General features: G+C 38.3%; 1 protein-coding gene across 2 annotated transcripts in view; it reads left to right on the forward strand.

The window, feature by feature from the left end:
- The window catches only part of LOC129455730 (uncharacterized), a 91,171-nt gene extending 76,112 nt beyond the window's left edge, over nucleotides 1–15,059 (forward strand). Inside the window, exons 3-10 of one of the 2 annotated variants that reach the window (XR_008648477.2) lie at nucleotides 331–351; nucleotides 455–730; nucleotides 7,750–8,055; nucleotides 8,502–8,789; nucleotides 8,886–9,064; nucleotides 10,263–10,287; nucleotides 14,109–14,201; nucleotides 14,285–14,340. Coding sequence is in view for 1 of the 2 variants with exons in the window: in XM_055220498.2 (XP_055076473.2) it covers nucleotides 331–351; nucleotides 455–730; nucleotides 7,750–8,055; nucleotides 8,502–8,789; nucleotides 8,886–9,064; nucleotides 14,109–14,201; nucleotides 14,285–14,698 (1,577 nt within the window). In the remaining variant the exon portion in view is untranslated. Of the gene's footprint in view, nucleotides 1–330; nucleotides 352–454; nucleotides 731–7,749; nucleotides 8,056–8,501; nucleotides 8,790–8,885; nucleotides 9,065–10,262; nucleotides 10,288–14,108; nucleotides 14,202–14,284 lie in introns of both variants that reach the window. The other variant, XM_055220498.2, reaches the window with a different exon arrangement.
- The last annotated feature ends 1,425 nt before the right edge of the window (nucleotides 15,060–16,484 follow it).

Raw genomic sequence — 16,484 nt, forward strand, 5'->3', positions numbered from 1 at the left:
CTTGCAGGTATATTTCTAATTTAAGCAATTTATTATACACCAGAACATTAATACTGATGCATTTGGCATGCTTTTATCCAAAGCAATTTGCAATGCATTCATGGTATTTTATCAGTATGTGTGTGTTCCCTGGGAATCAATCCCATGGGCTTTGTGCCATCAGCGAATCCTATAGCAGTTAAGCTGCTGGATCATTTTAATGAAACCAAAAGCTGTCAATTAAGTTGGTTCAATGCAAGAAAATATTTCATTGTTTTTGTGTAGTGTAATGATTTATAAGCGTTACAATACAACTTAACTTATATTATCTTATTTTCTTTCTTTTTACAGTTTGGTCATCTACCATTAAAGGTAACATGCCTTGAAATGACTATAATTACACAAAAAATATGTTTTTCTGATTCATTTTATGAAGATGTTTTGTTATCTAAGAAATTTTCATCTCACTCTGCAGCGAAAGATGAACACCGTACAGCTTTCTTCGGGGAGGATATTCATATTCCCGTGCCGGCTTTGGAGACAACAAATGTGACATTTATGTCAAGGATGGATCCGCAGTCTGAGGTTACTCTCCTAGACAATGGAAAGATTCAGAATCAAAGAGTCAAGCTTAATACTCACGGCAGGCACCTGATCCTGGAGGATGTGGGGGAGGAAGATGAGGGCACGTATGTGGTGAGGAATTCTGCGGCACCCGCTGATGTCAGGCGCATCATTCTCATTGTTAGAGGTATATATTACATACTTGATCAGTGGGTTATCTTGTTTTATGTTTATGGGTGATTCTCACGAAATCCAGATTTAGAAGGTGTCCAGCATCAGATTTTTAAAAAAGCCCTTGAAGACGATTTATTTTTGCACATATTAGGATAAGGTCTGAACTTACTATAACCATTATTTTTAGAGGATTTAAAAATATTTCCTATAGAATTATTAAAATTTTTTAGATTATAATTATCAAAAATTATCATTACCGCAACATGATATTATATTAAATATATGCATTTACAAACTTAAATGTTTGGGTAATGAAAACTAAAAAGTTACCGAGCCCCTAAGAGGTGACATTGGAGTAAAAAAATCAAAAGTTTAGTTTTAAGTGCTCACATGAAACTTTCATGTGCTCACGCAAAACCTTAATTTTTTAAAAAGTTTTTTAAAGTTTAGTTTCGTGTGCTCGCGTGAAACTATCGCGTGCTCGCACGATAGCTTCCATGACACGACTTTCTTTTTCGTGTCATTTATGTATTGTTTTCACTTTTTCCCCGCTATTTTTAAATCATTGTCTGTTGGGGTTAGAATTGGGGTTTGGGTTAGTATTTCTTAAAATGTAACAGAAAGTGATTCTCACCCCAACCCCAACCGACAATGGTAAGAAAATAGGAAAAAAGCAACGAGAAAACAATACATAAAATGACACAAAAAAGAAAGTGAAGAGTTTCGTTGCAAAACGAGATAAATCAATTTTTTTAACATTTTTGTCAAAACATGTTGATTATTATGTTATCATGCTATTATTTTGTTTTATGATGCTACTTAGCTGTATTTTTTAAGTTATGAAGGTTTAAATCAAAACAAACCAACTGCAGTTGCATTGAAATTAATTGGAATGCAAAACTAAAAAACGAGATTTCTGAACAATTAAAAAAACGGTGGTTGTCTCGTTTTGCAACGAAACTCTTCAAGTCATGAACAGAGGTGTCAAGTAACGAAGTACAAATACTTCGTTACATTACTTAAGTAGATATTTTGGGTATCTATACTTTACTTGAGTCATTATTTTTCAGACGACTTTTTACTTCTACTCCTTACATTTACACGCAATTATCTGTACTTTCTACTCCTTACATTTTAAAAATCGCCTCGTTACTTCTATTAATTTCGGCTTGTTTTCTTTTTTTACATTCCTTCTTGTCATCGTTAAAAAAACCTATCTTGATAAATTGCATCATCCAGATGAATTCGATTGTGGTTGGATGAGAAGTATAAACATAAACCATTCCGACACCCTATTGGTTTGTAGGCAATCCCCGCCCCCCAGCTGACTGCAGATGATCAATAGTTTGTTCGATAGCGCTGCACAGAGAAACATAAAAGAACCGCGAGAGCGATTAGAAAGCATGCAGAGTGTCTCCCCTCGCGATGCTTTGATATCATCCGCCATCTCTTTGTACAGTAACAGAACGCGGCATTCTGTCTTCAAATGGAAAAGTACGAAATAAAACTCGCGCATCACTTTCAGGTTAGTTCACATTCACAAGCCTGTGTAAATGTATAGCTGGCTGCTGACACCAACTCATCTGTGTGATTTAAATAGTGTAACAATACCAATTTATATCATGTAACTTCAGTTGTTCAACTTAAATGACATTGTGCTGCGTTGCGTTTTGAAGCATGGCAAAGATATCTATGCTAAAGACATCAGTTGTTTTGTATATGCTAATAACTGCCCTAAATTTTATTTGCATTAACAAAACCTACTTAGCTGAATGCTTGAGTGTTAAATCAATGAAACACATAACCATACATACCAACTTTTGCTTTTGTTAATAGTAGGGCTGTGAATCGATTACATTTTTTAATCTAATTAATTACATACTCTGTGATTAATTAATCTAAATTAATCGCCTACATAATTTTTGCTGTGAAAGTATTAAATATTTCTTTTTAAATAAATCAGTGAATAATCAGAATTAGTGACATTGAAGCTCAAAAACTCTTTTATTATTACAGTATTTTCACTGTTCAAATAATGGCCATAACAATCAACAAAAATAACCTAAAGTGATATGCTAAGGAAATAAAGTGCTTCAGGAAGATTATTTACCAAAAGTTTAACAGTGCAATATCAATTGCAGGGCTTTTTTGTGCAAGTGAACATAAACCTTAAATAAAGAACCCGACAGGTGGATGACATCAAAGTACCGCGAGAGCATTTAGGAAGCAGTCTTCTGTTATGATTTCTCGAACTGCTCTCACGGGATTTGGATGTCATCTGCTTCTTGTGGCGCCACATAAAGTGTACTCACTAGTTTAACAAACCCGTTTTATCAGCCACTGGTTAGATCAACGTAGCAGTCAAAAGCATAAGTATGTCCATGCTAGCTGAAATAAAGTTTTGCCTCATCTTACGCGCTACAGCAAGAAAACCCGGAGTGGATCCGGTGCGTAGTGATTACAGAAAGCTTACAGTGGAGAGAGGAACGTGATTTTGCTCCACTCCAGGCTTTGATCACATCCCACTTAAAAAGCTGAATACACGTCGTATTTATGAAAAGTTAATTTAATAATTTTGCAATTGACGGAAATCCGTGTAACGACAGAGAACTTTACTCCATGTGCTTTGTATGATGTGGTACTTTAGAGTGGACGAACTCTATGATATGCAAATTCTTTGCTGCAGACGTTGCATACTTTATTTTTATCATCACTTCCATCAGGCCGTTTTTTTTATAAGTAAATGTTCCAGTCAATGATCCAGTCACCGCCAGCGCGTTCTCGTCTACCTCCTTTATTTTACAGTCAAATGGTGGCTAGAATGTATCCAGGTTCAATACGGAATAGATTAATCTGCGTTATTTTTTTTAATGCGTTATTTTTTCTCAGATTAATTAATCGAATTAATGCGTTATTTTCACAGCCCTAATTAATAGACATCAGCTGTTTCCTTCAACCTGACTTTTAATTTACTTACAATAAAGACATTTAGTAATTCTCCAAAATTGTTTGGATTTATACTGACTAAAGTAAAGTATACAAAAGTCCATTAGCTACACAAGTACAGATGCAGAAATATAGGCTATAATATATAATTGCATATTTGTAGTTTGTGTTGCTGTCAAAATACAATTATAAATGATAACAATAGCATATTTGTATTCTCACACATACTATAGTTGTGTGTAATTTTGTTGTTTTTTAACTAGAGAGGGCACCACTGTAAAAGTTTGGCCACCAGCGGCACTGCTCTGAAGATTGACTTTTTGCACTATTACAATATTTATAGGCAACTAGTCCTTATATCTTCCTCTCTATGGAACACATGTTAATGCTCAGAAGTACACATATATGGTTCTTTTATGAAGTTGTTATCAAACATTTTTTGCGGCCTCCCTTGTGTACAGTGGATTGACATAAACATTCTAAAACTTAAAATTTGAATTTAACAAAACATTTTTAATTATACAATTTATTGCTTTTGTTTAGTAGCCTTATTTTTCTGAGGTTTAATTACACAGAATTTATAATAAAGTAATGTATTTCATAAAATATTATAAAACTGGGGCCCCTGGCACCATCTGGCGACATCCAGTTTGAGAACCACTGCTTTAATGTATTTGTTTGCATTGTATTGAAATGCGTTCATTTTTAATGGGCATATACCGTATGTGGTTGAAACAGATAGCCTAGTGCAGGGGTAGGCAACATGGAGTGCCGATGTCCTGCAGTGTTTAGCTCCAGGTCTAATCAAGCAGACCTGAACAAACTAATAAAGGTTAAAGTCACCTGAAAATACAGGTAACCAAGGTTTTTATAAGGGTTGGGGCTAATCTGCAGGACATCGACACTCCAGGACTGACGTTGCCTACCCCTGGCCCTAGTGCATCCCAAATTTTTTAACATTAACATTTTAATAACACTATAGTTATTATGGCCTTTAGAAACATTTTTTAGAGGAGATAGGGTAGTGCCCAAAAGGCCCCTGTGGTGCGGCCTAGGCTTTTTTCTCTAATGACATTTTTTTCCTTACATTACTTTTACTTTTATACTTTAAGTAGTTTTGAAACCAGTACTTTTTCACTTTTACTTAAGTAAAAAGCTTGAGTTGATACTTCAACTTCTACAAAAGTATTTTTAAACCCTAGTATCTATACTTCTACTTGAGTAATGAATATGAATACTTTTGACACCACTGGTCATGAATCAGACAAAACTATTTATAGAAACACGAAAAAGACATTCACGATAAAAAGCTGAATTTTGTGCCATGAACACAGATAAATGAATCACATTTTCTGTGAACGACTTTCCGTGAGATCAATCTGAATTTTTTTAAATCTATTGACTAAAACGAATTAGATTTTTTTGTTCTGAATTGTTGCTTAAGTATTCAGAAGATCTTCCTGTGCAAGTTCAATTCACTTTGCTATTGATTAACAATTATTGTTAAAGCTGATGCTATTCAATAATCAAGCTTGTTGTTTACTAAATCAATAAGCTGTTACAGAGCGGTAAGTTTGTTGTGGGTCAGCTGCTCATTGCTATTATAAATTGGCAGCAACAGCAATAAATACTAGGGATGCACCAATGTACATTGTAAAAAATGATGTGTTCATTTTTTACACATTGTGTGTGTCATGTCATTAAATACGTTATTTCATGTTAAAATAAATGAAAGGGACCACACAAGTTGTGTTAAAAACAGTGATGGGAGTAACACTTTACAAATTATTTTCGTTACTGTAATTCCACTACTTTTAGCGGTAATGAGCATGTAACAGTAATTTTTTTTAAAATCAACTAATGCAGTTACAATTACTGAAATTTAAATGAGTTGGTAACTCGCGTTACTCTATTTTGTGAAAAATTTACACTTGCAGACAAGACATTTCTGATCTAATGTCGCAGGACCGTGGTGGGCGGCACAATGAATAATAACACTAAATGTGTTGTCCCTAAACTAACACACCTTCTGTGTTATTATTCATTGTGCCACCATGGTCCTGCGACATTAGATCAGAAATGTCTTGTCTGCAAGTGTCATTTATCACAAAATAGAGTAACAATTTCAGTAATTGTAACTGCGTCACTTGATTAAAAAAAAAGACGTCGTTACATGCTCATTACCGCTAAAAGTAGTGGAATTACAGTAAAGGAAATAATTTGTAACGCGTGAAGAAGATTTTTTAATTCAGAACTTAATTCAGAATTATATCTTTGGTGAACATGGTATTCAGATTCAAATGTGTTTTGCAAGTATACATGTCTCATGTTTGTAAGCTGAAGACTAGCAGTCTTAAAGACTGCAATGTATGCAGGGTTTAAAATATGGTAACTGAGAGCAGAGCTAAAAATGCATAGGCTGACATTTGCAAGGAATGAAGTCACAACACCTGTCAAACATAACAACATGCTAAAAACAACTACATGGGAGGAGTTTCACTTTTTAGAGAACTGTATATTAGATTGAATTCTGAAAAAGACTATTTAGTTGATTGGCCACCAACTCGGCCTTATTGTTGTTAGCAATAAAGTCATCTTTTGGCAATGGAACCCTTTGCTGAAAATTATTTTCCATAATAACTAAAAAAATCCACAACACGCGTTACTCCCATCACTGTTTTTAACACAACTTGTGTTGTCCCTTTCATTTTAACATGAAATAAAGCGTTAAATGGCATGAAACACACAGAAACAGTGTACTGGCTTCTAATCAGTATTAGCGAATAAAACCAAATTTGACCACTATTGGACATTGGTCGATTGTTTGAAAACAGATTATATCCTTGCAATCAGAAGGAGCCAAATATGCATCAGAACTCATACTGTGTGATTATTTTGAATTGGGTGACAATGAAAATATACAAGGAGTAAAAAGGAAAAGTATCATTATCAGTGATGTCATTCTAAAGTCCAGTTTATATTTCTGTGTCGAGTGTACGGCATAGCCTATGAATAGACGCGTACCATAAGCTGTATCCTAGGGCAGTGGTTTTCAAACTGGGGACCGCGAGATGGTGCCAGGGGGGCCCCAGTTTTATGACATTTTATGAAATTCATTAATTTATCATGAATTCTGTGTAATTAAACCTAAAAAAATATGGCTACTAACCAAAAGCACTACTTTTTTGTATTAAAATGTTGAGTTTTAGAACAGTTTTTTGTCACATATTTTCTTTGGGGGGGCCGCGAAGGAATGCACTGTACACAAGGGGGGCCGCACGCTGAAAAAGTTTGGGAACCACTGTCCTAGGGTGTAGCCTAACACGCACCTCTCCAAAAATGTAACAATGCATAAATTCTTCGCAGACAGCAAGTCCTATGGTCCACTAGAACCCCTTCCACAGGTCAAAAAATATGTGTCGCAATTTTATACGCAATTCCGCATGCTTACGGTAAACACAAAGGCTGCATACCAGATGACGCACTTCATGTGGACTTATTCTCATTTTACGTATAGGGTGCTCATGGGCATCCCCTTTACGGTTAATATGCGCACATGATGCACGCTTTTCCTGAGCCTGCAATTGTGTCAATTCACAGCAGACTTCTTCCCGACATTTGAAGTGGCATTTGCATCAAGAAATTGCTGATCTGTCGGAAGACCGCAGTGATTAGAGAGACTTCAGGGCCAAAGATTTTTTTTTTAATTTATTTAAGAACGCAAGCTGCAAAAAAGTTGCTGTCTGTTTACCTCCATCACTGCGGATGCTTCTTCAACAACGTAGCTGCTTTTTTCAGCTTTTGCCTCAATACATCCCTGTTGACATTGACTACTAACGATCTGCATGTGTAATTGCACGTCGAGACGAACAACAATGCAGAAGTGTAGATTAAAATTGATGTGTAGCCTACTGCGTAGGTCAGATGCAGAACTATAAATCATGCTTAAAAGCAAGTAATTGAATATCAGTATCAACACAAAACATTTGTATCGGTGCACCCCCATAAAAAGCTACAGTATATAAACAAATTATTTTTTTCCCACAAGCAAGGTTTTTACGGTTTCCATTTCTGTTTCTCTTCTAGACTGTGCAACAGAGACTGTGGTGAAATATGGTGACACATATCATATCCCGATCAATCCTAGCATCGGTCCATACAAACTTGAGTTCAGATCGGCAGGTCAGACTCAAGTTAATGTGACCACTGAGGCACCACCCATAATTCTTCTTTACAAACGTGCCATCATCGACACAACAGAGTACCACAACCGTCTCAACGTCGAGGAGAAGAGGGTTAATCTTCATTTGGTTACAGGAGCGGATGAGGGCAGCTACACCGTCACTGACAATGACGACAAAGTCAGAATGAGAACCTGTCTCAATGTGAAAGGTGAAAAAATAATTTTTAATTAATTGAATAGTGCTTAAAGCAACACTATGTAGTTTTTTTACCTTTAAATAATGTCTCTAAAATTATTTCAGTGATAGAACAACTTTTAACTGGACAAATTGTACTGTTGCTGCAACCTGAGCAACCTCCTAGCTGCTACAAGCACACTCTGAAAGTGGCAGTGGAGGGTAGAGCAAACAGCCCCGCCCCTCCCCCTGCCTGCAGAAGAGTGTCTGATATCAGGCACTGTTGCACTTTTCAACCACATGGGGGAGCTGTAAGTCATTTTTACATGGAAACTACATAGTGTTGCTTTAAGTAATAATAAGTGTGAATGTTATGTGAGGGGTACAAATCTTGAGAAAAAAGTCTGTGTGGTGGTTTCTAGGTCTTTTGTATAAGACATTTGTATAAAATCAGCTGGTTATTTTTTTTGTTTCACCTAGACCACCAGATCTTCGAGCACTTGAATTATGGAGAAACCCTGATGATCAAGCTCCACGCACACCACACCAAAGTCCGAATGGTTTACATCCCAGACTCTGACCGCAAGGAGCGACTCATCCTGGATCAGGGCGAGCTGGTGTTACCTCTTGACCCTGCTTTGGACGGTCGTGTGTCTGTAGAAGAAACAGTGCTGTATTTGAGAAAGGTGAAAGTCAGTGACACAGGTGTCTTTCGCCTGATGGACCTTTCGGGCTTTCGCATAGCTGACGTCTACCTTCACGTGGAACGTGAGTAAAGTTTGTGAACCTTGTATTTGAATTATTACCTGTATTAGTATTGTTTTTTCTTTCTTCTTCTCATGATCCTCTCCTTTCCCATTACAGCTTATAAGCTGCCACAACTCTACGTGGCGATCCTCTCCCTGCTGTCACTGCTTGCGTTTCTACTGTTGGTCTGTCTGGTGTCCTGTCTGATTAAAGTTCACCAGCGGGAGAAGAGAGCGCGTAAGATCATCCTAATTGCTCAACAGGCTGGCAAGAACGAAGGAGAGACGTTCAGACAGGTAAGACCAGTTACATGCCCGGATAAGAGAGCGTAGGAGCATCAAAGTTTGATTTTAAAGGGACACTCCATTTAAAAAAAATACTCATTTTTCAGCTCCCCTAAAGTTAAACATCTGAGTTTTACCGTTTTGGAATCCATTCAGTTGATCTCCGGGTCTGGCGTTACCACTTTTAGCATAGCTTAGCACAATCAATTGAATCTGATTAGACCATTAGCATCGCGCAAAAAAATAACCAAAGAGTTTCAATAATTTTCCAATTTAAAACCTGACTCTTCTGTAATTACATTGTGTACTAAGACTGACGATTTTACGTAGTACCCAAAAATAGTCCCCTTGGTTACTTTCAAATGCAGTTGACTATTCTCAGGCACTGCGTAATATCATTGCGCATTATTACTCCAGAATGAGAGTATACACTCTAAAAACAAACGGTGCTATATAGCACCAAAAGTGGTTCTTTGCTCGTAATCATAGAAGAACCGTTTTTAGTATATAGCACCGGTGAAGCACCAGTGAAGCACCTGTGTAGAACCAAATAGGGGCCATATAGCACCACATATGGTTCTACATAGCACTATTTGGTTCTACACAAATACTTGACCCTGGACCCCAAAGGGTAAATCTTTTAAAATTGATATTGAAAAGCAACTGCATCCACTCACAAAAATAATTTTTTTAAATATTTATGGTAGGAAATTAACAAAATTTAACATAATCTTTACTTAATATCCTAATTATTTTTGGCATAAAAGAAAACATAAACATTTTATCCCATACTGTTGGCAATTGCTACAAATATAGTGACTTATGTCTGGTTTTGTGGTCCATGGTCACATATACCCCAATGCCCTGAAATATAACACCAAAGCCTGTTAAATTATGCAGTATGTTTATATAATTAATAATCTTTTTTAACCAATTTACACTTGTTTGGAATACAAAACTCCACCATTTAATATTTTTACAAAATTGGTTGCGGATGTGGTTTATCAAATTCTTGCAAATCTAATATTATCAGCTACCTCATCCAAAAATCGATAAAAACAAAATCCTTGTCCATTTTTGTGAATTACACTACAATGCTGAAGCGAAAAGTACGTGTTCATTCAATCAATCCATTTACCTATTGACATTTATTTGAAAGAGGTTTTGTGGGGGTAACGATTGATCTGCATTGCATTTCTCCTTTCTAAAGGCTCATCTGATGGAGTCTCTACTGGGTGAGAGAGCTCTGCGCTCTGCTGTTGTTTGAGCTCAAGTGATGAATCTATATTGTTGTTGTGGTTGCTTTTAAAGATCCACTCATAGTGTATTATTGTTTTCATCTCAAACTGAGACTTTAAGTAACGTCAGGTGTATTGCTCTTGTTTTCTTATTCTATTATTAGTTCAATTTAATAAATGGATATATACACCTGTGTGTTAAAGCTTCTGCTGCGCTTAAACACACACACATGCACATATGGACATTTTTAAGTGTCGATATGGAGGTGAATATAAATCTATGTGTATGTGTGTATATGTGTGCTGAATTCTCTTGTGTGGGTGTGTGTGTTTATAAATGGTTGGCAGTGATTAATGGAGTCTGTTTTAATAAACTCGTAGGCTTGGTTTCACAGACAAGGCTTAGCTAAAGCCAGGACTAGGCCTTAGTTAAATTAAGATGTTTAAGGATCTATAATAAACATGCCTTAGAAAAAAACGTTACTGTTGTGTATCTTTAGATAACTGGCACTGGCATTTTTTAAGTGCAAGTTATTTTCAGTTGAGACAGCTTAAACATGTGTCTTATAAAGGGACACTCCACTTTTTTTTGAAAATATGCTCATTTTCCAGCTCCCCTAGAGTTAAACATTTCATTTTTACCATTTTGAAATCCATTCAGCTGATCTCCAGGTCTGGTGGTACCACTTTTAGCATAGCTTAGCATAATCCATTGAATCTGATTAGACCATTAGCATTTCGCTAAAAATAACCAAAGAGTTTGGATGTTTTTCCTATTTAGGACTTGACTCTTCTGTAGTTGCATTGTGTACTTAGACTTACATAAAATTAAAAGTTGTGAATTTCTAGGCAGATATGGCTATGAACTATACTCTCAAACTGGTGTAATAATCAAGGACTTTGCTGCCGTAACATGGCTGGAGCAGGTGTAGTGATATTACGCAGCAGCCGAAAATAGTCCCTCCCTGCTATTGTAAGTAACTAAGGGGACTATTTTTGGGCAGTGCGTAATATCACTACACCTGCTGCAGACATGTTACGGCAGCAAAGTCTGTGATTATTACGCCAGAATGAGAGTATAGTTCCTAGCCATATCTGCCTAGGAAGTCGCAACTTTTAATTTTCCGTTGGCCTTAGTAATAATGCAATTACAGAAGAGTCAAGTTTTAAATAGGAAAAAAATCGAAACTCTTTGGTTATTTTTTAGCGTGAGGCTAATGGTCTAATTAGATTCAATGGATTATGCTAAGCTATGCTAAAAGTGGTACCGCCAGACCCGGATATCACCTGAATGGGTTCCAAAAAGGTAAGAATCAAATGTTTAATTCTAGGGGAGCTGGAAAATGAGCATATTTTCAAAAAAAGTGGAATGTCCCTTTAAAGGGATAGTTCACCCAAAAATGAAAATTCTGTCGTTCTATGTGCAGACACGGCGCGGAAGAGGCGTTCGGCGTGAAGCGGAAGACGCGTTTCCGCCTCATTCGCGCGTGAAGTAGAGGTCTTCACGGGTCCACTTAGATCCGAAAACCCGAGGTCCGACCCGAGACCCGATCGGGTTCGGGTCTAAAAGTTTTACATGTGCCTCAGACACGGGTCGGGTACAATAATAGCGGCAACGGGTCTCGGGTAATTTAAAAATGATTGTGTTTTTTCTGAACGGACCCGAGAAGACCCGAACTCTCTCGCCTGTGTGCGTCAATGTCCTTTTCAAACCTCTCATCTGTTTGCCAAGAGCGCTTGCGACATTGTGTGGTTGTCAGAAGGTTAATTTTCGTTGAGACAAACATGTCAGTCAATTATAAATGTACATTTTAGCGGTTACGTTGGTGTCGTCGTCAGATAACAAAGTAAAATGAATGGAGCAGCTCGCCAAATTGGTTGCAAGGCCACCGGAGTTTCTTTCTGTCTGACTGCTGCGCGTGGGTCTGCAGAATGCACACACGTCAGTGCCGTTTACATTCGGTTCCAGTCGGGTTAAAAAAAAAATTTCACTAGTTCGGGTCGGACTAGGGTCTAATTTTCTCGGGTTTGTCTCAGGTCGGGTCTTTCTTTAAAAAAAATGTATTTATGCACGTCGGGTTCGGGTATGAAGTGATTCGGGTCATTTCGGGTCAGGTACATTTCTTTGGACCCGAGAAAACCTCTAGCGTGAAGCTCGCGCGAAAGGCGCGAATTGAGTGTTGTACGCGGTACGCGCAAATGGTGCTTTTGTGCATTTTGCAGTTCACGCGAATTTGCGGCTGACGCCCGAGTTGAAAAATTTGAACTTTGGCGGAATTCCGCGCCGCGTAAACCAATCAGGAGCCTGCCTGCTGCTGTGGTGGCAGACCCGCCCGGAGTCACTCACTCAATCAAGTCTTGATATTGTCTGTAAGCAGTCACTCGGAGCTATATGACACAAGTTGTTATTTCTATAGAGGAGACAGGAATAAAAAGGACCTCGCTTGGAAGAGTGTCAGTAAGGACTTTGGGCAACCTGGTACGTTGTTATACACACTTCACTTTTTAATCACATGACGTTTATCGACCTGCGCCGTTTATTTTCCCCCTATAGTAAGGTTACCCAATACAAACTGGTAACTCTCTTGATAAATGCACAATCAAATCAGTCATCTTGCAAACAGACACTCGCGCGGCAGTTGCCCCTCCCATAGGAAGCGGATTTTGCCTCGGACGCGCGTCAAATGCTTGCTTTTTCCGCGCGTCCACTCCGCTCTACAGGCGCGAATGCATTCAAAGTGTTCAAACGCGTTTTTTGTAAACTCAGCATAAGCCTGTATGAATGTATTTTTTCTGATGAACACAAAAAAAGATATTTTAGTTAATGATGGTAAGCATACAACTGATTGTAACCATTGACTTCCATAGTAGGGTACCATCAATTGTGTTCTTGACATCAAAGTCAAAATACCAAAATATCTTCTTTATCATTTATCACAATACTTCCGTAATATTTGTTTTTCCAACTATAAAAGTCAATGGTTATAATCAGCTGTGTGTTTACCATCAATTATCACATTTTTTCTTTTGTGTTCATCTGAAAAAATCAATTCATACAGGTTTAGAAAACATGAGGATGAAAAAATGATGACAGAATGTTTGGGTGAACTATCCCTTTAAGCCTTGTCTGTGAAACCAGGGGTTCATGTTACATGTGCTCCTGTATACAGTGGTAGAGCATTGTGTAAGCAGTGCAAATGGTCATGGATTCAAACCCAGGAAACACATACTGTTAAAAAATGTATAGCTACCTGTAATGCACTGTAAGTCACTTTGGATAAAAGCATGATAAATGTAAAGTGTCCTGTTTATTACATTGAATATTTTATTTCAAAGCTTTTTAATATTTGCACATGCATGTAAGTGTAGTATGCAAATATGATGTCCGAAACATAGCTAGACTCTGAGAAATTAATCATTTGCCAGCCTTGTGAAGTTCTTGTGTTCTTTGTCATGTCATTGTGTTTACCCTCAAAGCCTTATGGGTACTTGTGGCTTACTGTACAGTAGGTTTATATATTGTGACACTGTGATGGTTCAGATACATTGATACCTTGAGGTATGTTGTTGTGTTTTAAACACAAACACAATACCCACTTTATAATGAGATGTATTCATCTGCATCTGTGCCGTATCATTTCATTTTCACACTTGCTTTGACTCCGTGGTCCAACCTGAGTCCGGCAAACAGACTGAGGTTTGCACCATGAGCTCTAGTGTGAAAGTGTGCTCTTGCTGTCATTTTGGCACTGCTGTGGGATCACTAATAACACAACATGCTTATTTTACTCATACATTTATAAAACAATGTTTTGCAGGTGGTTCATGAGGCGTACACTAGATTCACAGAGGACTCCACTATGCAGTCCACATGGGAGAACATCACAGAGAGCACTGAAGTTGAAATCAAAGTAAGCACTTATGAAGTGTATAAATAAATACTCTTGGTATTTGAATATTAGTATTTAATTCAGTGGTTCTCTTTTGATTTTAGGGTCTTGAGGTATCCAAACCAGGTCAGTACCAGGCCCTCCAATCTGACAAGAACTTTTTGGAGATGAATGACTCGGGTGCTGAGTTCAACTCCTCTGCAATACCTCTGGACAGCGACACGGACGTCCCCGACAACGTCACCTCTCACAAGCCCTTACTTGAGTCTGACACCCTCGCCGCCGTCCCCCCAGCCATTTCCGAGGGCGACCACAGTTCAACTCGCACCCCTGACTCTGCCCTGAGCGTCAGCCCTGCCACCCAACCCAAATCTGGGGCTCACACAGATGTTGTCGACCTTATTGGAGCAACCGCAGCTGAGGAATCGGCCAGAGCGAATGAGCTGGATGCAAAGATGAGCAAAGATCCGTCACCGCTTTCTGATAAACCCGCTGCATTGGATCCAAGCACAACCTGAGTATTGCAATACAATCAGTCTCAGCAACCAACTCATCGTCTCTTATTTTACGTCAATGCATCCACTTTCACCGTAAAACATCTCACTGTTTGCATTGCTTAGACATCCTTTGTGACACCACTTCTTGCTTGGAGTCATTTGATGGTTTGTCAAATAAGCATAAACTGAGAAGAACAAGTCCAAGAGAAGACAGGACACTTACAAAAAATGAATAAAACATGAACATGGAAGAAATGGTTAATGGTCCTGCACTATGCATGCATTTACATTACTAAAGACTTGCTAACAGCCGATCGCTGGAGTAGAGAGACCATTTAGTGCATGCCAAGAGGAAATAAAAAACCTCACAACACTTTTAAGACACACATGGGTGGTAAATATTTCATTTTTAACACTTAACTTTACTAAACCATGCAACTTTACCTGGACCTGCTGCACCTGGACTCGGCAACTGCAACTTCCAAATGCCAAAATAATACATTTTGACATGCACTTCATTTCAACTTCAAGATCAATTTTAATGCAGCATGAGCTCCTTTTGGGATTTCCAGCAGTCATCGCCGACTTTAAAGGGCAATGCTGATAATCTTTACCAGTGCTAAACTAAACATCCTGATTGACAGGTAGCTGATATGATGACTTAACGTTGTAAATAGGATCATCTGCGATGAAGGTTTTGGCCCTGGTTTAGAGGAACTCCTGATGAAACGGCTTGTGTCAGCAGTTGAAGGTGCTGACTCTGCTGGGGTACCTTCACAGTTTGGGAATTTTATCTTATTTCATTTTCTTCTCATATAATCCCTCATTCTTGCTCATTTAAACACATTTGAACGGATTTAAGATCTGTGGATGGTTGGAGGTCAGTTAGGGTGACTAAACGTGCCATTTTTCTCAGACATGTCCTGGCCAGGATTTTGGGTGTGTCCTCCGTAATTCGCATTTGTCATATCGTTTATTTTTGTAGCTCAAGAAATTCCTGCCTTTCTTTTTTGTACAAAGCTCATTGATTTGAAAAGCGTTGTGTCCCTGTTTGGCCAGCTAATCTGTACGTTGTGATTGGCATGAATACTTCTAACGTCAGAAGTAAATATGAAATTAAATCTGTGTGTTTGTTGTAGTCCAAAAAAGAGTTTTATATTGGAAACGATAGCTCACGTCATCTTTACTTTGGGGTTTGTACCTTTTGCATATCGTTAACATGTAACTAATACACACTTACACACCAAAGGGAATGTAAAATCGTGAATCAGACCATAGGTGCCCTTTAAAGGAACAAGCCCAAATTTTGGTAATTTAGCTTGTTCACCTTGTCCCCCAGAGCTGGATGGGTCCATGCATACCTTTCTTATCTCTGTGCGTGCTGTGGCTCTGTCTGACACAGCCTCCGCTAGCTTAGCTTAGCACGGGGACTGGAAGTGAATGGCTCCAGCTGGCAGACTGCTCGCAGTGAGTGACAAGATAACGCAAACATTTTCCTGTTTGTGTGTTGTGATTTGTTTGGTCACACCGTGTACAAATAACAAGGTCATATGAGACACAGACATCTTTTAACAGTATACTGGGAACTATATCCTCAGGAGGCGAAGCGCTGCTGCTGGGCGGAGTGATTTGCTCGCAGCACTCGAGAAGCCTACTGGTGAGGAGCAGAGAGTTCGGTCAGAGTTGTGCAAATCACTCAACTCAAGTGGCGGTGCTTCGCCTTCTGAGAATATAGTTCCCAGCTGTGTCTCATATGACCTTGTTATTTGTGCATGGTGTGACTGTGCAAATCACGGCATGTGGGTAG

This window comes from Misgurnus anguillicaudatus, chromosome 20 (genome assembly GCF_027580225.2).
Source record: "Misgurnus anguillicaudatus chromosome 20, ASM2758022v2, whole genome shotgun sequence".
Taxonomy (NCBI): domain Eukaryota; kingdom Metazoa; phylum Chordata; class Actinopteri; order Cypriniformes; family Cobitidae; genus Misgurnus; species Misgurnus anguillicaudatus.